The sequence below is a fragment of the Labeo rohita genome, chromosome 16 (genome assembly GCF_022985175.1).
Source record: "Labeo rohita strain BAU-BD-2019 chromosome 16, IGBB_LRoh.1.0, whole genome shotgun sequence".
Classification (NCBI taxonomy): Eukaryota; Metazoa; Chordata; class Actinopteri; order Cypriniformes; family Cyprinidae; genus Labeo; species Labeo rohita.
In genome coordinates, this window is record NC_066884.1 from 4092423 (window position 1) to 4117842 (window position 25420).

Consider the following 25420-nt stretch of genomic DNA (forward strand, 5'->3'; position numbering starts at 1 on the left):
AAAATTAAAAAAGCAAAAAAAAAAAAAAAAACAACAACAATAATAATAAAAATAAAAATAAAATAAAATAAAATAAAATAAAATAAAATAAAATAAAATAAAATAATAAAATAAAATGAATTTGTGCCTGAGGTCATATGAAACGTAAATACATTCCAGTCACCAGAAAAATAAAGTGAAAAAAACAAAAAAAAAACGCCCACAAAATACAATAAATAGTAATTAAATTACTAGTAATAAAATTAAGAATTAGAATGTTTTTCTTCTTTATTTTTTTGTAATTGACAAGAAGACATTTCATGTTTATAATTTATGCCTGAATATGGGTCAAATAATTAAAAAATATATACCAAAGGTCATATAAAACAAAAGACATTTAATTATCTGAAAAAAAAAAAAAAATATATAGACAGCAAATAAATAAATAAATAAATAAATAAATATGTATTTGCACTACTACACCAAAAAAATAAAGTAAAAATAAATAGCAATAAAATATTAAAATAAATAAATAAATAAATAGTATTATTATATTTCATGTTTATAATTTATGCCTGAATATGGGTCAAATAGTAGGTGTATAATTATAAATATTATTTAAAAAATTATATCGAAGATAATATAAACAAACACATTTAATTAGTTGAAAACAAAAATAAAATAATAAAATATAGACAGCAAATAAATAAATAAGTATTCTGCACTACTACACCAAAAAATAAAGTAAAAATAAATAATATTATTATAATTTATAATTTATGCCTGTATATGGATCATATAGAAGATGTATAATTATAGATATTATTAAAAATTGTATCAGGTCATATAAAACAAATGCATTCAATTGCTGAAAAATAAAAACAGACAGCAATAAAATAATAAAATAAAATAAATTTGTATTCTGTACTTTAAAATAAAAATAGATACAATAAAAATAAATAATAATAAAATAATTGTAAAATAATTGTATTATTGCAAATTATATCAGGCATCATATGAAACATAAACACATTGCAATCACACAAAAAATAAATAATAAAATTACATAAAAATGAACAGACAGCAATAAAATAATGAAATAAAATACATGTGTATTCTGTACATTGGAATCTAACAAAAATTGAACAAAATAAAATAAACCGATAGTAATAAATAAGAAGAAGAAGAAGAAGAAGAAGAAGAAGAAGAAGAAATTCAAATAAAACTTAAAATAAAATAGTATCCTGTGGTACTTTTGTATAAAAGGCAAGATAAGTTGAGTTTATAAATTTATGCCTGAATATAAAACAACAAATGCACTGCAATCACCAAAAAAAATAAAATAAAAATTAAACAAAATAAAGTATTTAGACAGAAATAAATAAATACATAAAATAAAATAAAATAAAATAAATTAGTTTTAAATTAGAATTTATGCCTGAATATATACACCTGTATGGAGTTTTACAGTAAATTATACAGTAGCTAGTAGCTGTATAATTTACAGATATTTTACCAAATTCTAAACTCTTATAAAAGTTTTATGAAAAATACAAAAAATGTTTAAAATTTTAATTTATTAAATCTATCTATCTATCCATCCTTCAACCCCAGGGAAAGGGCAACAACTGGCCTGATGGAGTCTGATGGGAAAAACTCTATTTTTAACCTTTTGAATAACATAAGATTAGTATCTACAATGCAAAACAGGAAGTACATGGTTGCTGAATTGGTTGTGCAAAGCTTGCCTAATGAGGAAAGTCATAGCAGGACAGAAAGTGGGACAGATTATGTAATAGATCTGCTCTTTTGTTGAACGTGGACCCACACCCTTCTAATGAGGTGAGCAGATTCCTACATTTAATTACGCCAGACGACCATTCAGACACACGCGAAAACTAATTCAGACAGACATCTCGGCACAGGCCAGCGGCTACAGATCCTGCAGCGCCACAACACCAACCACATCACGAAACCAGAGTCTAGTTAAAAACAAAAAATTTTCTTATGAGACTCAAGAAAGAAAAAGTAGTTGCATTTATTAAAGGGTATTTTATATCCTTTTTTCTTTGCTGAAGTTCACTAATAAGGGTAGTCTGGGTTTCTTACATGTTGTTTTTCACCCTCTCTCTGGCCTGCACAAATAAACAGTTTTAATAATGCTAATTAATGTTTTTGCTACCGTATATGTAATATGTCTCTATGTAAATGAGCTCTGTTATAATTATCCAACAGAGTTCATCTCCATCTCGAGCCTCTGTTTAAGTTTATTTGTGCAGATTATGCATATGCTCATTCTGACCTTTAGACTCTTGAAATGCTGGCACGTATCATAAAAAACAAAGACCTCTGGGAAGAGTTTACAATTACAAAACATAACAGGGTGGGAAATGTTAAGTCATGCTTTAATTGTTGAAACTTCCTGCATTTAACATGTTGAATCCATTTCGTAACAGCGGCTGTTTGGTTGAAATGACGGTTGATCAAATCAAAAAGCATGCTTTACTTAAGAAATGTAGAGCAAATACTTTATGTAATGATAAATATTTTATGGTGCAAACATTTTAAGTCTTTTATGCTCTCCAAGGATGTATTTATTTCATCCAAAAATACAGCAAAAACAGTAAAAATTACAGTGTCACATGATCCTTCAGAAATCATTCTAATATGCTCGTTTGATGCTCCAAAAACATTATATTTATTTACGTATTTGAAAAAGTCTCTTAAGCTCTCCAAGGCTACATTTATTTGATTAAAAATACAGTAAAAATAGTAAATATTAGAAATATTATTACAACTTAAAATAACTGATTTCTATTTTAAAATATTGTAAAGTGTAATTTATTTCTGTGATGCAAACCTAAATTTTCATCATCATTACTCCAGTCTTCAGTGTCATGCTAATTTGATGCTCAAGAAATATATACATTTTTTCTTTTTTTTGAAAAAGTCTCTTAGGCTCTCCAAGGCTGCATGTATTTGATTAAAAATACAGTAAAAATAGTACAAAAATCTGAAATATTATTGCAACTTAAAATAACTTATATCTATTTGAAAATATGTGAAAATGTCATTTATTTCTGGGATGCAAAACTGAATTTTCAGCATAATTATTCTGGTCTTCAGTGTCACGTGATCCTTCAGGAATCATTTTAATATGCTGATCTGATGTTCAAGAAATATATATTTTTGCTTTTTTTGAAAAATTCTCATAAGCTCTCCAAGGCTACACTCATTTGATCAAAAATACAGTGAAAACTGTAAAAATCGGAAATATTACTGCAACTTAAAATAATTCCTGATCAATTCATTTGATTCAAGAAACATTCAAAAATATTGTAAAATTTGATAAAAATTATTGCAACCTGATGATTAAAAAAATATTGTAAAAAACAATTTATTCAGCAAATCATTTTCAGCATCATTACTCCAGTCTTAAGTGTCACATGATCTTTCAGAATTCATTCTAATATGCAGATTTGCTACTCAAGAAACATTTATTATTAATGTTAAGAACAGCTGATTAAAAGGGTTTTTCTTTTAGCCTTATTTGGAAGTACAGAAATGCATGTCTAAGTTACAAAATTATGATTTTCGCAATGTGTTTGTGGTATAATTTCTATGACAGTGAATCAGCTGACCTCGTGGTCTTGAGCAATTACTAGCCCTTGTGATGTAAAAGAAAAGGATTAGCTGAAATTTAATGTAAAGCACTGCCAGCGGCACACTCTTAATTGAATCGTACATCCCTATGGCGTCCAAAAGCATGGCAAGGTCACTTGTCGGGGCCAGATTATCTTTCCACGCCAACAAAAGAGAAGAAACAGCTGCTATAGTTTCGCGCCAGCGTCTTTCTCTGATGGCTCATGCTCAGAAACCTCTCGCAGAGATCAATCACGAGGCTGTGGCAACTTTCCAGGAAGTCGGGTCGGAGCGCACACTTTCTGACGGCCTCGCCACGTGCTGAGGGTTGCCCAGACCTGACACATGCAGTTAGGAAAGCTAACAGTACGCAAGTGTCAAAAATATTTCTTCACACCATTCTACTATGAGACCCATGTAGGGTTTGCCTTCATTGGCAGCCACTGAAAGAACCAGATTTTGGCTTGTGCAAGGCAAACAGCCAATATGCTAGTACTACGTATGGTAATAAGCAACTAGTTAATGTGAAAATCGGTCCCCAAATTAAAATGTTGTCAAAAAATCTAGTTAGGTGACACTAAAGCTACTTACAGTGCACACATTATAGCAGAAATCCCATTTGGAGTAACTTAAGGCTGAGTTTTCATGAATGCATTTTAATCTACTTAAATTAAGCTACCAAACTAGCCTCCAAATCATCCAAAAAACAATTCGGATAAATTCACTACGAAATCATTTAGACACATTTATTGACAAGAACCAACTCAGACAATCCAGTATATATGATACCTTTTACAATTCATTATTTTATTTTATTTTATTTTATTTATTTTTAATTAAACAGTTTAGGGATGGATCAGTATGCTTTGACAAGTCAACCAATTCGGATAAATGATGTCAATGAACAAGTTTGTCTAGTTTTTCCTCCTTTTTTTATAATTTTTATTTAATATTTTAACAGCAGTGTTTTGAATGGAATGAATTTGTAGACATACACTACAGTTCAATGGTTATTTATTTATTTGTAAGAAAATAATACTTTAGTTTTTTCCCCCCAAATTCCATTTTATTTTTTTCCAAATTCCATTTTTTTCCATTTTAATTTTTTGTAGACCTTGTTTTGATGGCTAAATTACAAAACATACAGTTAAATTTATACAAAAAGCATGTCTAATTAATTTAAATCATGAAACGTACACAATTTAACAGCAGTGTTTTAAAAGTTCACAGAAAAATTACATTTTTAATGCATTTTTTTTTTTTCAAATTCCATTTAATTTTTAACAAATTCTGTGCAAAACAAAACATGCGAGATTCATATTTAAATAGTATTTCTGCAGCTCAATATCCACAGACACGATTCCATATTGCATTTTTATTTAACTGTACAGATTGACGAATCCTGGAAAAAAATGTATCGTTTTCACAAAAATATGAAACAGCACTTGTGTTTTCAACATTTAAAATAATGAGAAATTGAGCAGCAAATCAGCATATCAAAATGATTTCTGAATGATCATATGACACTGAAGATCATTTTGTAATGATGCTGAAAATTCAGCATTGCATCACAGAAATATATTACATTTTTAAAGATATCCAAAAAGAAACCAGTTATTTTAAATTGCAATAATATTTCACAATATTACTGTTTTTACTGCATTTTTTGAACAAATAAATGCAGCCCTGGTGAGAAGACTCAGATGATCTGGTACATTTAATACTTTTGTTTCTAAAGAAATTAAAACAGAATAAAATAAATGAATTATTCAGCAAGGGCACATTTAAAAGTTTAGGGATGGATCAGCCTAACCAATTTAGTCAAAAAAGTGATGTTAATGAGCTAAATTTTTCTAATTATTCTTCTTTTTGTATTTTTGTATTTAATATTTTAACAGCAGTGCTTTGAAAGGAATTAATTGGTTGACACACTACTGTTCATACTCTTATTCAGCAAGGATGCATTAAATTATTCAAAAGCAACAGTAAAAGCATTTATAATGTTGTTAAAGATTTTAAATAAATGCTTTTTTTATTAAATGTTTTTTTTATTTCTATTAATCAAAAAATCCTGGAAAAAAAAACTATCACTGTCTTCACAAAAATAGGAAGTAGCACAAGTGTTTTCAACATTCATAATAATCAGAAATGTTTCTTGAGCATCAAATGAGCATATTAGAATGATTGCTAAAGGATCATGTGACACTTAAGACTGGACTAATGATGCTGAAAATTCAGCTTTTCATCACAGGAATAAATTACATTTTACAATATTTTCTAATAAGAATTGGTTATTTTAATTTGCAATAACATTTCTGATTTTTACTATTTTTGTTGTATTTTTGATCAAATAAATGCAGCCTTGGAGAAGTAAGAGAATTTTTCAAAAAAAAGAAAAAATATATATATTTCTTGAGCATCAAATCAGCATATTAAAATGATTTCTGAAGGATCATGTGACACTGGAGACTGGAGTAATGATGCTGAAAATTCAGCTTTGCATCACTGGAATAAATGACATTTTTACAGATCTCCAAAAAGAAACCAGTTATTTTAAATTGCAATAATATTTCACAATATTACCGTTTTTACGGCATTTTTGCATGAAATAAATACAGCCTTGGTGAGCAGAAGAGACGTCTTTCAAAAACATTTCAGAAAATCTTACTTTAAAATGGAATTGTATTTCAGAGAAGCGGGTAACTAGAAAAATGTATGCACTATAGGCTGGAAACCCATTTAAAATCCCCTGATCTCCTGGCTTTCCATCCCTAGATCTTTAATCACTAGGCCACACCACAGCTTTTTGGTCGTAGCTGTGACAGAGATGCGAGCCGCGGCCTCATGCACACACAGCTGCAGCAGCTGTCTCATCACTGACATGCCCACTGTCATTACATTACTAATGGCTGGAGAAATTGCAGCCCTGGTGGCAGACAAACCACTATAGGGGGTATTTATAGAGCGGGGGACCGGGAGGAGGACAACAGCAACCCCTTGTTCAACTGGTGCTGCGTTTCCTCAAGGATGTGCAAATCGCTCAGCTCATTCATACATGTGTGTCATCAGACAACAAACACTTTGCTCTTTAGATTTCAGCAACAGCATGTTACATGTTCTTGTAAATGTTGTTGCAATGCTGTTTCAACAATGCTGATTTTTTCATAAGACCAATGCGATAATAAATAAGCCAATTTTTGCCATGCTGATATGAGGAATTTGGTCTCGTACGGATGTGTTGTGTTGTGTTGCTCTGCTCCGCCGTTCTTTCTGAAACAAGCTTTAAGATTTGAATTCTGTTCCTGCTCATCAAACTGCAAAACACGGCTATTCTCCGGGCAGTTTTGCCAGGAGTTTGAATTTACAATTTGCGATGGTGGATTATTCAAACATAAGCAAAAACAAAAACTGTTGCGACTCATTATCATGACCCCTGGACACAGACCTGGGTTATTCATGGTTGCATCATCGCAACTCATCAAATCTGAGTCAACATGCATCCAAAACATCTTTATTCACTTCAGGCTAGATAAAATCATGCAAATTAAAAGGGTGCCTGCAGAATTTCTCAGAAAGCTCAGGAAATTTCTGGACTAAATTGAGCTACCAATGCATTTACTGGCCATTTTCAAACTAATTTCCCCTCAAAATTTCCCTTAAAATTCCCTTTTCTTATGTAGTATTTTTGTCTTGTTTTCCAGTACAAATATGTACACGTTCTTAAATCAAGACTCACATGAGAACCAATCTGAATAATTAGATAATTAAAAAAAATAAAATAATCTTCTTTTTTTTTTTTGTTTTCTACCCAAGCAAAAACTTAAATTTCACATTTTAAAAACTTAATTTTGAGAGATATTAGACTACTGCAACATTTAAGTCATTTTGCTTCTAATGTAAATTTGAAAAAAAAAAACAGAAATTAAATATTAATGTTAGAAATTAAGACAGTCATAAATATAAATACTGTAAAAAAAAAAATATATTTTTCTTACACACTTGATTTTTCCAGTAAAATATTACAAAAGTAATATTTCTTATTGTACTTTATTTATTTTCTTTATTTTTATTTAGAAGTATAAATAACAATAATAGTAATAAAAATAATATTAACAATAATAATACTAATTATTATTATTATTATTATTATTATACATTTTCATGGTTTTAATTTTAATGTTTTGTTTTTTCTCACATTTAAATTTTAGTACATTTTTTATCATTTATCATTTTATCATTTTCACTAGTTTTCCTATTCTTCTTCTTCTTCTTCTTCTTCTTCTTCTTCTTCTTATTATTATTATTATTATACATTTTCATGGTTTTAATTTTAATAATGTTTTGTTTTTCTCACATTTGAATTTTAGTAATCTTTTTTTATAATTTTCACTAGTTTTTCTATTATTATTAATATTTTTATTTATTATTATTATTATTATTATTAATAGTAATAATAACAGTACTAATAATAATAATACTGATAATAGTAATAATAATAATAATAATAATAATAATAATAATAATATTTTATAGTCATATTGATATATAATCTCAGAATTCTGGCCAAACTGTGCAGTAACTAAAATCACAACAAACCTTGATGCTTTATTTTTATTTTTTAATGCATTTCAATTGCATTGAAATGTATATAATAAATGTCACATTTTGATTCATGTTTTTGTCTGTCCTGAAGTGAATGTATCTAAATGTAAACATATAAGAATGAATAGATATTTTTTTAAATTTTAATATATATGATTACATTTTTTTTTCAAAGATGATTTTAACTTCAGGATGCATAAAATCATGCAAACTAAATGTGTGCCTACATGAATGCTCAGAAAGCTCTGAACATGATTGAACGTGTTTGTTTATTAAATACTTGAACTGTAACTGTATTATGCTATCAGCTACTAATTCATTTACCAAGTCATTTTGAATCTTATTTCCATCAAAATCCTCAAATTCACTTGCAGAAATGAATTTATTACGTATTTTTGTACAAACGTCTAAAAATTCTTAAATCAATAAACATGTGCTTGAGAATTTAAAATCTTAAAATGAAGTGCATTTAGGCTTAAAACAACAAATCTGCCAATGGAGTTTGAAAAATGATCTTAAGAAATGTACTCACCATCTCATAAGCGGTAACCACTTTCTTCAAGACCTCAGGCAGCAGGCCCTGGGCCTCCACGGTGGGGTACTGATCTTTGAGGTTAAACAGCAAAACCGGGCTGCTGTCCGTCCCGATGAGACGCGGGGAGAGCGCTAATATACACTGCTTCAGGTTGGCCACCGCAGACAGACCACAAAGCTCTTTAAATGGCACAATGGCATTCTGTGAAAGACATGTAGGTCAAAGAGTGAGCGTGCACATAAATGTTTTGCAGAACAGAACACACTGTCTTTGTTTATGATGATATCTACCACCAATGTAGGACGTGTAGGACGATTAATCAGTATGAAAGCGAAATTGTGATACTGCTTCGATTTAATTAAAATATGCACTGTGTTCTTTTACACGCGAGCTGCTCGTTATCTGACGGTGTTTGCAGTGACCCAGAGCAGTTCGATTCACATTAAATATGCTCTGACTTTGGCTCACTTTGCATTTAAGGAACGCAACATACCCTAGCACCTTCCTGTACTTGAAATGAGAAGTGCTTATCAACAAAACTGAAACCCTGCGGTCTTCTGTGAAAACTTTTAAAGGTTTAACATTTGAAAAATAAATATTAATATTGTAATTTTGCAGTTGTAAATTAATTAAAACAATTATAATTTTTCTTACATACTTGATTTTATTTTAAAGCAAAATATTACAAAAGTTGTCTTTTTATGTCATGTAACATTCTTTATTCAGTAATAATAATAATTATTTTTATTTAACTGATTTTTATACATAAGTTAATATATTTTCCCTTAAATTTTCATGATTTTCCCATTATTATTATTATTATTATTATTATTATTATTATTATTATTATTATTATTATTATTAATACAACCAATAAATTTTGCAACTTATTTCTTACATACTCAATTTAATTTTAATTTTATTTTAAAATTTAATAATTAGTAATATTATTATTATTATTATTATTAATAATAATAATAATAATAATAATACAACCATAAATATTAATGCTGTGATTTATTGCTTACATGCTCAATTTTATTTTACAGTGAAATAATACAACAAGTAAAATTGTTATACAAAAACATTTGTATATTTTATTCATTAGCAGTGGCAGTAGTAATTTTAATAATTTTAATATTAATATTAAATTGTTTTTTTTTTTTTTTTTTTTTACATTTGCCCACAATTGAATTTAACTATTTTACTACTTTTCTTAATTTTTTCAATTATTATTATTATTATTATTATTATTATTAAATTAAGACAACCATAAATGAATGAATGAACCGTGAAAAAAACCCATGTCATTACATATTTAATTTTATTTTACAGTGGAATAATACAAAAGTATTTTTTAATTAATTTTTATTTATAATTTTTACATTTTTTATTTGGGAGTAGCAGTAGTAATTATTTTAACAATTTAAATATTAATAATGTACTTTTTTTATTTTCTTTATTTTTCCTATTATTAATAATAATAATTATTATTATTATTGAATTAAGACAACCATAAAAATGAATGTTGTAATATGTAATTCTTACATATGCCATTTTATTTTACAGTGAAATAATACAAAGGTAATTTTTTTTATTTTATTTAATGAGTTTTATAGTTTTATTCAGCAATAGTAGTACTATTCAACAGTAGTAAAAAAATACTTATTTTAATAATTTTAATATTAATAAATGTATTGTTTTTCACATATTTGCCCACATTTGAATTTTTAAAAAATTATTATACTTTTCTTTATTGTTCCCATTATCATTATTATTATTATTATTATTATTATTATTATTAATATTATTTATAGGCACAATGATTGACTGATGACTTGATTTTTTTAAGCATTTTAAATCACAATTGAATCACAATTAATTTTTTCACCCTAACCAAATATATATATTTTTTAAAAATGATAAACTGCAATATTTGCTGGCCACTATTATGGTCGAAATGGAATACTAACATACTGCATGTGTGTATTTTCAAACGCTACAATGATTTATTAAAGTGACATGAGCTCATCAGGTTGCATATTTAATTCACCAAATGCTAACTATAGCTATAATCTCAAAAATACATACAATATTTAAACAATTTACACTCTCACAGTCCAATCAGTTAATAAGAAAAAGAACCAAGGCTGATAGCATCATTGACAGTACACTGCAAAAGTTGAGCTCATTGCATTATGGGACACTGTATGCAATATACGGTGTATGCACATACATGTGCACGCAGTCGAAATAGCATGAGCATTATAGTAGCATGCTATTCTGAACACAACCGGTGACCTAATTGTGGGAGATGACGAGAAAACAAAAACCAACCCAAGGGTAACAACGCGCAGACTTCCCCATAGTGAACGTCCATGAACAAGAAATGCGATAGGAAGTGGTTTCTGTAAGTGTGTCTTCTACAAAAGCACTGTTCTGAGTGTGGGAGGAAGACGTCATTTTTCTTGCAATGGCTCGTCTAGTGAGTTTAAAACACAGTATTTAACAGAGACGCACAGAGACAACTACTGAACGCAGCAGAAGCATCACAGAGCCTGGAACTGTGTTCACAGGAATGCAATGTCAACAGAGCGATTAAAACACCCGTAATGTACAGTGTGTTACGAATAGAGTAGCTTATGCTGAAATAAAGCAAACAGCAAAGCAGGAGCATGCACACTGCTCCGTTCTCTGATTTAAAGCCTTTAAATGTAAAATAACTGAGGATGTACCTCCCACAAAGCATTAATATAAAGAAGCTGCACTAAAAGATTCGTTCGATTCGCTCTGATCCTTCAAGGTCGTTCTGACAAGATTGCTTCCTGATTGTTTCCTGACTTTCACTTCAAAATCTTCTCAGTGCTGTCTTGTTATAGTAGTGCCAACCCCTTTTATCCATGAGACGGTCTAATCTCTTCAGGGTTAGGACAAACTAACCCTGCGTTACGTAACATTTTCCACATCAAATATTAAACGGAATTTGGCTGATCTCCTACCTGTAGCCTATATATGAATATATTTTCAGTTCCCGTGGCTAAAATAGGGTCTGCGTAAAAACTTCAAGGTGTGTTTTGTGCCAGTTCAACAGGTTGTGCAACTTCGAGGAATTGCAGCTGATTAAAATCAGCAGTTTTTGCTTATCAGTGCCAGAGCGATTTCAGTTCAAATGCTCCTGGCCTTGTGAAGAGAAGCATCCTTTAAGCGGCGCTTCCTTCTCAGGGTTGACTTTCTGAAGTTGCATTTGAAAAACTTTCTCACGCTATGAAAAGGAGACTCTTGCCACACTGAAGTACAGTTGGAGAGGCTTGGCAAGCTGCAAACTAAACATTTGCAGAGTCGTGACATTTGTGTAACTTTGCAGATACTGAATGGGGGAATCTTGTCCAAAACCTGTCCAGGTCATATATCACCTAAAAATCGCCTAAAATAGGACATTAGATTTTTCTTAAACAACCTACAAGTAAGACTATGGAAGCCCATTTCCACCACTTCATTTCACCTTTTATCTCACTAATTCTTTTTTTCTTGCAATTGTTAGTTTACATCTTGCAATTCTGAGTTTTTTTCTTAAAATTGTGAGATATAAACTTGGAATTGCGAGTTATAAAATCAGAACTGCAAGACATAAATTTGATAAATGAGGTCAGAATCGCGAGACATAAACTGGCAATTGTGAGTTATAAAGCCAAAATTGCAAGATATAAAATCAGAATTGCAAGAAAAAAGTCAGAATTACGAGATTAAAAAAAAAACAAAAAACAAAACTCACAATTCTCAAAATTTGTTTCTTTTTTCTCAGAATTGCAAGATATTAATTTACAGTTGTGAGCTACAAAGCCAAAATTGCAAGATATAAACTCGGAATTGCAAGAAAAAAGTCAGAATTGCAAAATAAAAATTTCACAATTCTGAATTTTTATTTCTCACAACTGCATAATACAAACTCACAACTGTGTTACAAAGCCAGAATTAGAGATAGTTTGTAACTAGTTTGTACTTTGCAAAGAAAAAAAGTCAGAATTGCAAGACAAAAAATTTTGATATGTCCTTAGAATTGCATAATTCAAATTTGCAATTGTGTTATAAAGCCAAAACTGCAAGACAGTTTGTAACTCGCAATTGTGAGTTATAAAGTCAGAACTGGGAGATATAAACTCGGAACTGCAAGAAAAAAAGTCAGAATTGCAAAAAAAAAAAAAAAAAAAAAAAAAAAAAAAAAAAAAAAATTCACAATTCTAATTTTTTTCTTGCAGTTGCGAGTTTACATCTCCCAGTTCTTTTTTACTCAGAATTGCATAATACAAACTCGCAATTCCGAGTTACAAAGCCAAAATTGGGAGATATAAACTTGAAATTGCATGAAAAAAGTCTAAATTTGAGATAAAAACTTGCAATTCCAACTTTTTTGGTTGCAAATGCATGTTTGTATCTCACAATTCTGTTTTTTTCTTGCAATTCCAAGTTTATGTCTTGCAATTTTTCTCCTCAGAATTGAGATACAAACTTGCAATTGAAAAGTCCAATTTTAGGGGGAACAAAAAATATATTCTTAGAATTGCGAGTTTATATATTGCGAGTTCTCGCAATTAAGCGTTATAAAGACAAAATTCTGACTTTCTTGCAATTCCGAGTTTATTTCTCACAATTCTTTTCTCGCAATTGTGAGATATATACTTGCAATTGCGAGTTATAAAGTCAGAACTGCAAGATATAAACTCACAACTTAGTTATAAAGTCAAAATTTGGATATAAAAATTTGTATTTAATTCCAAGTTAATACCTTGCCATTTTTTTTCCTCAGAATTGTGAGTTATCCAATTCTGAGGGGGAAAAGCTGATGTTTTTAGAATTGCGAGTTTATTTATTGCCAGTTCTCGCAATTGCATTATCAAGAGATCACAAAAATCTCGCAAATCTTGACTTCATTTCTCGGAATTGCGTATTTATATCTCACAATTATGACTTTATAACTCGCATTTACAATTCTGAGATAAAAGTGAGAATTGTGAGTTTGTATCATGCAATTCTGAGAATTTTTTTTTTTTTTTAATACAGTGGCAGAAACAGCTTCTATATAAGACCCATAATGAATATAACGTAAAAGCATTTTTTTTTTATTGTTTATCTGTTTATTACACCAAGGACTGGTATGATGTTTAAAAAAAATAAAAACAATTAATTAATTAAAGAATATATATATATATATATATATATATATATATATTTTATATATATAAAATAAATTTTCAGATTTTTTTTTTTTTTTTTTTTGCAGTGATGGCATGCTGCTTAAAATTAAATATCAAATATCAATTTGAAATGATTTTGCAATATTCATCTTTATCTTTGCATTCACACAGAACCGTTATGCCATTCATGTGAAAACAAGTCACGACTTTGTTTCTCAATGAGGCAAGCGTTATCTCACCTGCATGTTCTCTCGGAGATCAGTGGCTTCCCGAAGTGGCTGTGCAGCAGATTTAAAGACTTCATCTACAGCCTTGATGAGCAGTATCCTCATAGTGGCGTATTCCCGACCCTTTTTACCCTTGCGGACCGAAAGCCCCCTTTTGTGAGGTTTACCCCCACCACGCCGATTAGTAATGGCCACATGAGCGAAGAGCCATGCGTGCGGAAGCAGCTCGCCCGTCAGCGACTGGAGGGGAATGTGGCGGAAACCTGGCTGAATGCATTCGAACGGAATCGTGTACTGACCAATAAACTCATCTCCAATGTAGTCGTCATCCAGAACAACAAAGCGCACCATTGCCAATTCCGGAAGGTTAATCTGAAACTCGAAGCTTTCGTCAAAGATGGGGTTGTCGCCATTCTGATGGACCGTTTTAGTCCTTTGTTCTGCGCAATCCGCAGGAATGCCATGAATTTCAACATAAACGTAGGGATCCACCACATCGCCTTTGGCGCCTGAGCCCTTGGGTTTAGGGAAATTCTGCCCGCTAATTATCTTTATGTGAAGGAGCTGTGGAGACACTCCCGGGACTGAGTCTTTAGTATTGGCACTGAAATAAGATACCTGCTCCCTCATGATCGCCGGGCGTAGGACGTATCCACAGTTCCCGTTTTGCCTAAACCAGCCAATGTTGAGGTCCATCATGAGACCTGGCGTTTGATAGTTCATTGCTACTATTTGACAGCCACACTTCCAAAAGTCCTGCGGGTTCATGTTGCTGGAATCGATTCGCATTGGACTCGGGTAAACCCTTGCTAGAAACTTCTTGTTGTAGTTAACAAACTCGCCAGGTTGATCAGTGGCACACCGACTGGCGAAGACCTCATTGAAGGAGCAGAGCTCCCAGTGCTTCTGGTTCTGGAAAGCTGTCTGGAAATCCTTAAACCGAACAGACTTGCACAAGGTTACCAAGTCCGACAGATCCTTGGAAAGCTGGAACTTTTTGGGTTGAACAACCGTCTGCTGTTCACCACCTTCGTTGTTCATCCTTTGAGACATTTCCGCACCCTCGTCCTCATCCGTCACCTCGCCTTCGGAGCCGGTGCAGTTGCTTGCTAGTTTCTTTCCTTTCAGAAGAATCTTTCCCTTTAGGTCTGATGGGGATGGAAGGTAGTTGTCCTCAAGGTTGGGTGGATCTGAGTGGATTTTGTCTCCGAGTATTTTCTTCAGATGCTGAAACATGACTTTCTGTTGCTTCAAGGAGCAGTGGTTCTCCACGCACAAGATCAGAGGGAATTCCGAGGCAACGAAAGCGTACTTGTTGATGATGTCAATAACACTGCGGAAGACAATATGTGAGGTCATCGTATGGCCCGTGTAAATGACCGGTTCGTTATCGGACCCGTCCCACACATCAAGTTCCACGCTCCTGCACCCCATCTTCAGGGCACGGATGTAGCCCGTAATGTCCGACGGACCCCTGAACTGGTCCTCAATCAGGTAGGTATTGTGGGAAGAGTTTATGTAATAGTGAGAAAGGGGTTGGTTCATGTCTTGGCATACTGTTTTTTGTTCAGGATCAAAGATGTGGCAGTCTGGTGACATGAGGTAATTGGTAAACCCATCCAGGGAGAGCCATCCCTTGAGTTGCCCCTCTTTCGAGGGTTCATACTTCTGGATAATTTCCACGCTGATATCTTCGCTCACCTTGGCCATGCCCTGCTCTGCCTCCAAAAAGATCATCAAGTCCTTGGTGTCAAGAAACTCCTTGTTGCTTGAGAACTGAACCAGCAAAAAATAGATTTCTGGTCTTGTGCAAAGGTCGTGAAAGACTTCGATGAACTCCTCCTTGGTCACATCGGAACCGATTTTATCTTTCGCTTTGTGCAACTCTTTGAACTTCAGCTCTATCTTGACATTTTTCAGTCCTGGACTTAATTTCTTGATCAGCTGTATGGCTGAACAAAGACTAATGCATTTTCCACCAATGATGTCCGCTTCATCGAAGAGGTCGCCCAGCCAGGATGCACGCATGTTGTCCTGACTGCTCTGAATCATGTTAAGAGTGTGTTTTCCATAAGATATCAAGTACCTGAGTCCAGTCACCCATATATTTGCTACATCGGCTGAATTTGCGACTAAATCGAGCGATTCATAGTTCTCCCCGTAGATTACAGAGAACGCACAATCCTCGGAAATCTGATCCGAAATTCCATTGGTCCTGAAGGTGTCTGTGTTTTTACCAGTTCGCACCTCTTTAATTGACTTTACATCAATCTTGGCCTTGTCTGACTCTTTTTTGGACGGCTCCCACCGCAAAGACTGCATGTCGGCATCTAGGAGGAAATATCGATGGTAGACTCTGGAGTTGGAGCGTACTTTCCTCAATTCAGACCCGTCCACCATTGAATTAATGCAGTCGCTTGCACTGCTGATCTTTTTCTCTGTTGGCATGCTACTGAACGACACTGTCTTCTTCCTTTCCTTGCACCGCCTGGAACCATCCTGGAAAATAAAGCAATTTATCATCAGTATTGAACTGCTTGACAACGAGAGTATAATATGATGAACACATTTACGAAGAGGCATACACTTTTGACTTTTCAGAATAATTTTTCAAACAAACTTTCAGAAAACAAGCTATAGTTATAGGAGTTATAGGAAACAAACTGTATAAACTTTTAATTTGAGCCTACTTAAATAAGCATTTATTAAATACTGAAAATAAACATTCTTTTAATAACCCGAATTGAACATTAGACATCTGTGAGGTTTATAATTTGTTTTAATAAAACTTAGCATGAATATAAATTTACATAATACTTTACATAATGCACATACTTTGCATATTTAAGACCAGTAATGTGCAGTACAGGAATTTCATGTTGACTTTAACTGCTCAATTTGCATATTCAAATATGTTAAAGGAGTAACTTATCCTGTTGCATCATCTTTGTTGCCATGTGCTGTAATCACTGCTGGTGTTGTGACCGAAACACAGCATAGTGTCCTTTACTTTTATACCACCCTGAGCCTAGAGGCAGGAAAATATTGAACTAAACCACACTTAATTAAGAAAATAATTACAACCGTTTCATCATGAGAGAGCAGTTAAGCCTTCACTGGCCTAAGAAAAATGCAATATAAGTTTAAATCTTCTTGGCACTATTTCTATCACATTGTTTTTTGCCTGATTATTAAACAAACAAAGTGCACAGTTTAAATTACAATATATACTTCCAAGTTCTTTTAGACAAAGTCAACATGCAATATCACTTTATTATAGGGGTTGACCGATTATCAGCCTGGCGGATTATCGCAGCTGATATTAAGCATTTTTATGGTTATTGGTATCAGTAATTTATGTAATATATAAAAAAAAAAAAAAAAAAGGAAAATAGTTTAAAACCATTTAAAGAAAGTTTTTGTTAGAGCCCTTGTTATTCTTTATTTAAATTAAATTAATTATTATTTTTACACCAGACATATATATTGGTTCAAAATATCGGTTATCTGTCTACTAGATCTGTTCTTTCAGACTTTATAAACTCATAATATTGCTGACAAAGACGAGATGCAAACATATCACGTTATTATAGGGGTTGATTGATTTTCAGCCTGGCAGATTATCACAGCCGATATTAAGTATCTTTTATGGTTATTCGTATCGGTAATTTTCAAAACCTTACAAATATTAAAAAAAAAAAAAAAAAGTAAAATAATCTAAAACTATTTAAAGAAAGTTTTTGTTAGAGCCCTTGTTATTCTTTATTTTGACATTAATTATTATTGTTACACCAGACATACATATTGGTTCAATATATCGGTTATTGGTCTACTAGATCTGTTCTTTCAGACTTTATAAACTCATAATATTGCTGACAAAGACGAGATGCTAACATATCACTTTATTATAGGGGTTGACGATTATCAGCCTGGCAGATTATTGCAGCAGATATTAAGCATTGGTATCTGTAATTTTCAAAACGTAAAAAATATTTTTAAAAAAGCAAAATAATATAAAACTATTTAAAGTTTTTTGTCAGATCCTTTGTTATTCTTAATTTTGGCATTAATTTAAATTTTTACAGCAGACATATACATTGGTTCAAAATATTGGTTATCGTTCTTCTTAATCTGTAACAATCGGTATTGGCATTGGCCCTGAAAAACACATATGGGTCGACCTGAACTTCATAATATCCATATATCTGTATTTTGTGAAAACCACTTATTTATACAGTGGATTATTCCATTTACATTAATGTGTTTTGAATTCATCCGTTTCCAAAAGAATCAGCAGTATGCAAAGCTGTAAAACAAAACCTGCACACTTAGTAGTGGCTTGTGTTATATAAAGTACTGAATTCATAGGATTATCCTGAAATAGGCATTCGTGCATCACATGGTTATTTAAATCCCACACAACTTCCGTACAGTGACTTATTTCCAGTTGATCAATGAGGAAAAATGAAGGTTTTATCTATTTGAAATTGACTGGATCATGAAAATTGGACATTGATTGCATACCACAATGAAGTAAGAGTAATCAAATATTAATGAATAAAATAACAAAACAATACAAATACATTGATATAGTTAATGCATAAAATAATACTGAGAATATTTTAGTCTTATCACCCATCTTTAAGCGTATGTAATGCTCAGAATATGTCAAATAATTTTTGGTTGAGCAGAAACCGTACAGTTTGCTCCAGGGACTTTGACCCCAAGAGACACAGAGACACGACACTGACAGTATGACTGAGTTTCACATGAGTCCCTTATATAACAGATTGCATCAGCTGTGACAGGCACATGTTTAACATACATCAATTCAGTTTAAGTAGAGAACTCTGGGATGTATCTACACATAAAATAACAATATATTAAACTTCTTAGCTTTAACTATCCATAATCGTTGTGTTTACATGATACCAAAACATTCTAAAATCCAGATATCGTAATTATCACTACATTTCCTGAACATTGCTGTTCTAGTGGCGCTCTACCTGTTTCTAAACACCAGAACTTCAGTGGGTTTTCACCATAAACAAACACAGGCACTCCCAGTGTTCTATGGTAACCTCATGTCCCCTGAGAGGTCAGGCCAAAATCTGGCCTCCGTCCATACGACCATCTCTCAATATGATGGCGCACAGGCGCTGGAGCCGCAGCACTTACTGAGAGTAATGGCCCATGCGAATGTCAATGGCTTTGGTCCACTGGAAATTTATTCTAGCTGGGTCAAAGGAAACGTGCCTTCCTGTTGGAAAGAACTGAGCTTTGGAGGTTAACCCAAATCTGGTTGGAGGGAATAAGCCCACAGTAATCATAAAACGTCAATGCCATTACTGAAAAATGAGCTTTCAAAAATCCTTTTCAAACACAATATTTTTCAAAAAATTATAATCATATTACATATATTATTAATATATTTTTATATATATTATTTTGAAAACCCCATCACTTCAAAAGTGGATTACTGCATTTAATAAGAGTGCAAAGTCATTTTTTTAATATGCATTTCCTTTTTGTGTCCTACGATCTAGTTTAATTGACTTCACACTCACACCACTCCAACTGCCAGAAAAGCAGAGTTTACTAACAAGCAGTCAGCCATTTTAGTAAATATTTAGTCGGAAAATCTATGTATATGTAGTTAATTATCCAGCACAAAAGTGTGTTTCTGCTAGACTTGACGGGGTATTGTGTGAGGAGCAGGAGGCCCTGGAGAAACAGCGGTCAACTGTTACATAATGCACATTCTTCATGTCTTATTAAAAAAAAAAAAAAACATTAAAGATTTTTGAGGAATCAGTCGAAATATTATCTCACGCTTTAACCTCCTCCACTTACGCTGAATGATTGACATCTCCAGGAAATGACTGACTAGAAAAAACAATAATTTTTTAGACAGCGACAAAAATAACATGTCAGATATGACACGTCGCCGACCACATCTACAACCAATAACAGCCTCTGGCAGAAACAGACCACCATCTGAGGCTGGAGTCGCTTCAGGTCTCTTCAAACGGCACTCGGCTCAGAACTAAGAATATCTTATTCACTTTTTATAGTTCTTTTTCCCCATTTGTTGAAATTCACTTTGGCTAGGTCAAGTCAAAGACTAAAGGTGGTACACTAACATTCAAAACTTTGGGGTTGGAATGATTTGTAATGTTTTAAAGACTTTTATGCTCATAAAGGCTGCATTTAATTGATGAAAATACTGTAAAAACAGTAATACTGTGAAATATTATTTGAATGCAAAATAAGTGCTTTCTATTCAAATATATCTTAAAATGTAATTTATTTTTGTGATGCAAAGCTGAATTTGTCTTAATTGTCACATGATGCTTTAGAAATCAATCTAATATGCTGATATGCTGACTTGCCACTCAAGAAGGATTTCTGATTATTATCAGGGTTGAAAACTGCTGAGCTGCTTCATATTTTTATAGACTTTTTTTTTTTGGGGGGGGGGGGTATTTTAATGAATATAAAGTTGAAAAAACAGCATTTGATATTAAAATCCTTGCAACATTATAAATGTCTTTACTGTCACTTTTGATTAATTTAATGCATGCTCAGTCAGTCAAAAATAATAGCGGCCAGTAAACAACCACTCAAAATATATAATATGTTATATTATTTTAAATGTTTTACTAGTGGTCAGTTTTATTTTATTGTTTTATTTTTTCGAAGGCTCTTAAAGCGGCATCTGATGCCCATTTTCCACAAGTTGGTACTATTCTTTAGTGTCTTCATGAAACTTCTTTAACAAACTTTGATTGATTGAATTTTGGTTAAAATGTAAAACAACACCCTTTTTACCTTGTCAAAAACAGTTCTGTTCACAGCAACCTGTTTCAGTGCATGCAGGGCTCTACAGTGCGACCATTTCAGTCAGATTTGCCACTGAAAACTTCTGCGTGCGACTATGAAAAAATATTTAGGAGCACTGTGTGCAACTGACCCGATCAGCATATTTGTGGTCTGCTAAGCGGAGCTTCAAAGGTTTCTATGTGTTTTTGCAACACTGAGTAATGTATCACAGACATATCTCACCAATCCTTTCATAAACAAAGTGTAGAGAGAGTGTAATAAGAGACTGATTGTGCAGTGTACAGAGCTTCGTTGATTATAATGGAACTTTGTGAGATTGCGATGAACTAAGATGAGTGACAGCCTTTAATGATTTTTAAGGGCGTTTGTAAATGAGATATTGATTAAATAGAACAGTTAAATAAACAAGAAGTTAATATTAAGTGACTTACATTGTCTGACTATAACATATTGCCTATTGCCTGATTTTGCTCTATTTCGTCATCAAAAATAGTCTGAAACATGGGTTCAGACTCAATTTGCATTCAAACAAAGTGGCGTTTCGTTTATGAACTAATGTGCGCTTTTAAACAAATCTAGTGAGTCAATGATTCAATTTCCCATTCATAAAGACAGTCACTTGCTTTATTCCTGAATGAATCAGCTGTTCAAATGAATCAAATGAATGATATGATTCAGTAATTAATTCAGTGACTGACCACCTACTGGCAGATTTTATTTCATTTTTAAAGTATCTTTTCAGTTATTTAAATCATTTAATATTTCTGAATTCAAAATTGTATATTTAAAACATTAATCACAACATGAATTTATGAATTTGATTGCACTCATGCCACCTCTGAGCCTCATTAAACATATGAAAATGACTTTTGTGTTCTTTTGTGCCACCTCTGTAGTACAAATTAATTTTGTTAATACTGTTTTAATTGATTGGTAACTTATTCTACTTGTTCTTATTCTGATGTTGTAATACAATTTTAAAATGCCTAAAAATATAATTTTTAGAACATTTGACAAAAGGTGACATACTTTTAATAAAGTTAGAAAAATGCTATTACAAAGGTAAAAACAAAATTCCCCTGCACTGTAAAAAGTTTTCACCAGTTTCAACTTAAAAGTTCAGCAGCTGTCTTAAAATTGTAAGTAATTTCAAAATAATTTTAAAATAATAAAATAATTAAAATAATTTCACCTCACTACAATAAAGTGAGTTGAAATGACTTGTACTTTTAAGTTGATTTAGTTGATTTCTTTCTTCAGTCGTAAAGAAATTATGTTTTTTAAGGATAACATTTCTGCATTTCTCTTCATATAATGGACTGATATGGTGCCCCGATTTTGAACTTCCAAAATGCAGTTTAAACGCGGCTTATCTTGGATGACAAGGGGGTGAGTCAATTATTTGTAAATTGTTGTTCTGGAAGTGGACTTCTCCTTTAAGTTAGGAGCCCAAAAAGAAAAGCGTGGAGCACTGGCATGTCACTTTAAATTATAATGAGCTACTGCTCACTCCGCCCCCTCTGTTCCATTGGCCGTGTCAAAACAAGACACGTGAATATATCCATATATGGCTTGGAGGTGGTCTAATTCAAAGCTGGCTATCTAAATAGAAATCGGCTGCAAATTGAAACGGTTCGCTGGATGACACAGTTTCACACTCCAGACAGCCCATAAGAAACTGGCTGCATGTTTTTTTTTCAGCCTTTTTGAGCTGGCCAGAAACTAAATGCACAAAAAAACCTAAAAAAGTACAAAAGTTCATCCAATGTCCCCTTAAAAAGTATGACATTTTCTATGTCTAGAGCCTTTGACGCCTCAGGATAGCAACTAGTGAAGGATCCAGGACTGTGTTCTTGTGCTGCCATCAGCCAATCATGACGTCATTTCTCCTGCGGCTCTGGAGCGGTTAGTCACATGGCATTTGTTTGGCAATGAACTGTTTGACAGCCTTTAAAAAAGTCCCTTTTCCAAGCAGCACTGAAAGCGAAACCAGCGTAAACAAACAGGACTAATGAAAAAGTTTAGATTGAGAACCTGAAGGAATCTCCCTAAGTGTAGTCCTACCTAAACATTCACAGAAAAAGCCGAGCCGCATGACTTATAATCTGCTTGATCTGGGCAAAAATGCGGAAGGTCCTGTTGGGGAAGAGGTTTGATACGTGGTGACCTTTAGGTGTGGTCGAACGCAGTGGGGGGAGGTTTCTGTCTTCCAGGCGAGGCGTCCTTCCCGAGGATTTCCTTACGACGAGTAAGGGACGCCCTCACTTCCCCGGGCTAGAAAAAACAATGCTGTACAAACCCCCTCAGCGTCTCAACAGCCGTTTTATTATTTCCGTTAAAAAGTCTATTTCTGGCCAGTTACATAATGAGATCCTTTCAGGCCTGCTGGCATCAAGTCAGCCGTTTCATTGTTTTAATGCACACAATTTGATTACGGTTCACATGAAAGCCAACATTCCTTGTCAAATGACATTATTATAATAAGAATTCAGTTAAGGGTGCTTAGGAATTCTGTGATTTGAATTACATTAAATGAATATTTTGTGAATTTCATCGTATCATATTAGGCATAATCTTAATATTATTCCTCAAACTTAGAGTTGCTCTTTTGTGACATTGGGCTGTTTTGTTTCTAACTGGTCATCCAAAATACACATTTTAGCATTTATTTAATTGCAGTTTATCTATTTGCATCTACAGATTTTAATTACAGTACATACATTTAAAAGCTGTTTTCTCAACAGCTGTCTCAAAATTAATTTTATGTAATTAGATGTTTGTTGATACATCACTGATCTGATTTGTATAACATTTTATTACAAAAATATGTTTTTTTTTGTATATATATATATATATATATATATATTGTCAGTATTGTCTGATTTATAGAATGATAAAAAAGAAATCCAAAAATATGTATAAAAATGTTTTACTTCCAATTTTGTATACATTATACAAAATGTAAAATTAATCTTTTTTTTTTTTTTTTTTACCAATTTTTTATCTATATTTTAGCAAGTTCCAAAGAAAATATTATCTAAAATAAATTAATCTATTGTAACCTTTTTTTAAAATCAAGTTCAAATTTGTAATTTTTTTTAAATTAAATATTATCTCAAATAATGAATCAAATTTATTTAATTTAATTCTAATTTATCAATATTTTTTATCAGGTAAAAAAAAAATCATATGTATTTATTAAATGTTTTACTTGTAATTTAGTAAAAACTATATAAAATAAAGTTAATAATAATATTTACTAATTTAATAAATATTATATAAAATAAATTAATTATTTTTATCAATTTATATATATATATATATATATATATATATATATTTTTTTTTTTTTTTTTTATGTTATATAGTTACAATTATTTTTTCATATTTATTTTTTAAAATGTTTTATTTCTAATTTATTAAAAACTATAAAATAATCTATTTTGTACCAAATTCTATCAAATTTTTAATTAAGTTCAAAATTATTACATAAAATAAACTTGTACAAAACATTGTCTTAATGCACTACGATTAATAAAGTGGGGAAAGTATGACACTACAACTTTGTCCAAATATTTACTCTAGTCACCTGTGATTTCTTTCCTTAAAAAACTCTTTCATATTATTCTCTTATGAACCATGCAATAAAAATTAATAGTATGGATTTAAAAGAGCATCAAACAAACAGTTCAGTTACTTAAACAAAAATAACTCTGAGGGAAATGCCCTGTGCGATCATAATTCAATTAAGCGTTTCAAATCAGGTTGCAAATAAATAAATGATTCACAAGCAGCTGGTTGTCGCTCTTTTCGCTGCCAGCTCCTCGGTCGCCCCAAACACACGCGACTGAAAGTTTTTGCAAGATAAAAGCGCACACATGTTAATTGAGGGATTAAAGAGAACGTGGGACAAAGTCATTAAGATAATCCAACAGAGGGATTTCCAGTGTATTTTTGCCTCAAAATTTCCTGTGTTTGTCTGATAAGAGACCATTCGCCGTTCCCACCTGATTATAAGTCCCTAATGGATTGAAAGTCGTTTTTTCTGCCTTTTTGCACCCATTGTGAACTGCATGTCCCTCGCAGATATCCACCGCGGAGACGCTATTTATCCGCTAGTCTTCAATATGTCATTTTTTGTGATTACACTGCTGTACGGATTGTAGTGCTTTACTGAGAAAAAGGGCTGACATCTGCTGGATTCTAATACACTCCACACATTAATCACAATTACATGACAACAAACCCGGGAAATATCGCTTTAAAAGCCTCTCCAGCGATGTGGGCATTGAAGTGACCCTGAAAAGTATTTGGACACCTAAGCCACAATTAAACATGCATTAGATAACAACAGAAAAATAAAGCATGAACAAACAAAAGCTCTTCTCAGAACCAACTTC

General features: G+C 32.1%; 1 protein-coding gene across 1 annotated transcript in view; it reads right to left on the minus strand.

Moving 5' to 3' along the window:
- The window catches only part of LOC127178984 (inactive phospholipase C-like protein 2), a 53815-nt gene that overhangs the window by 16710 nt on the left and 11685 nt on the right, over positions 1-25420 (minus strand). Inside the window, exons 2-3 of the mRNA XM_051132213.1 lie at positions 14190-16676; positions 8756-8959 (exon numbers count right to left, since the gene is read on the minus strand). Coding sequence (XP_050988170.1) covers positions 8756-8959; positions 14190-16676 — 2691 coding nt within the window. The remainder of the gene's footprint in view (positions 1-8755; positions 8960-14189; positions 16677-25420) is intronic.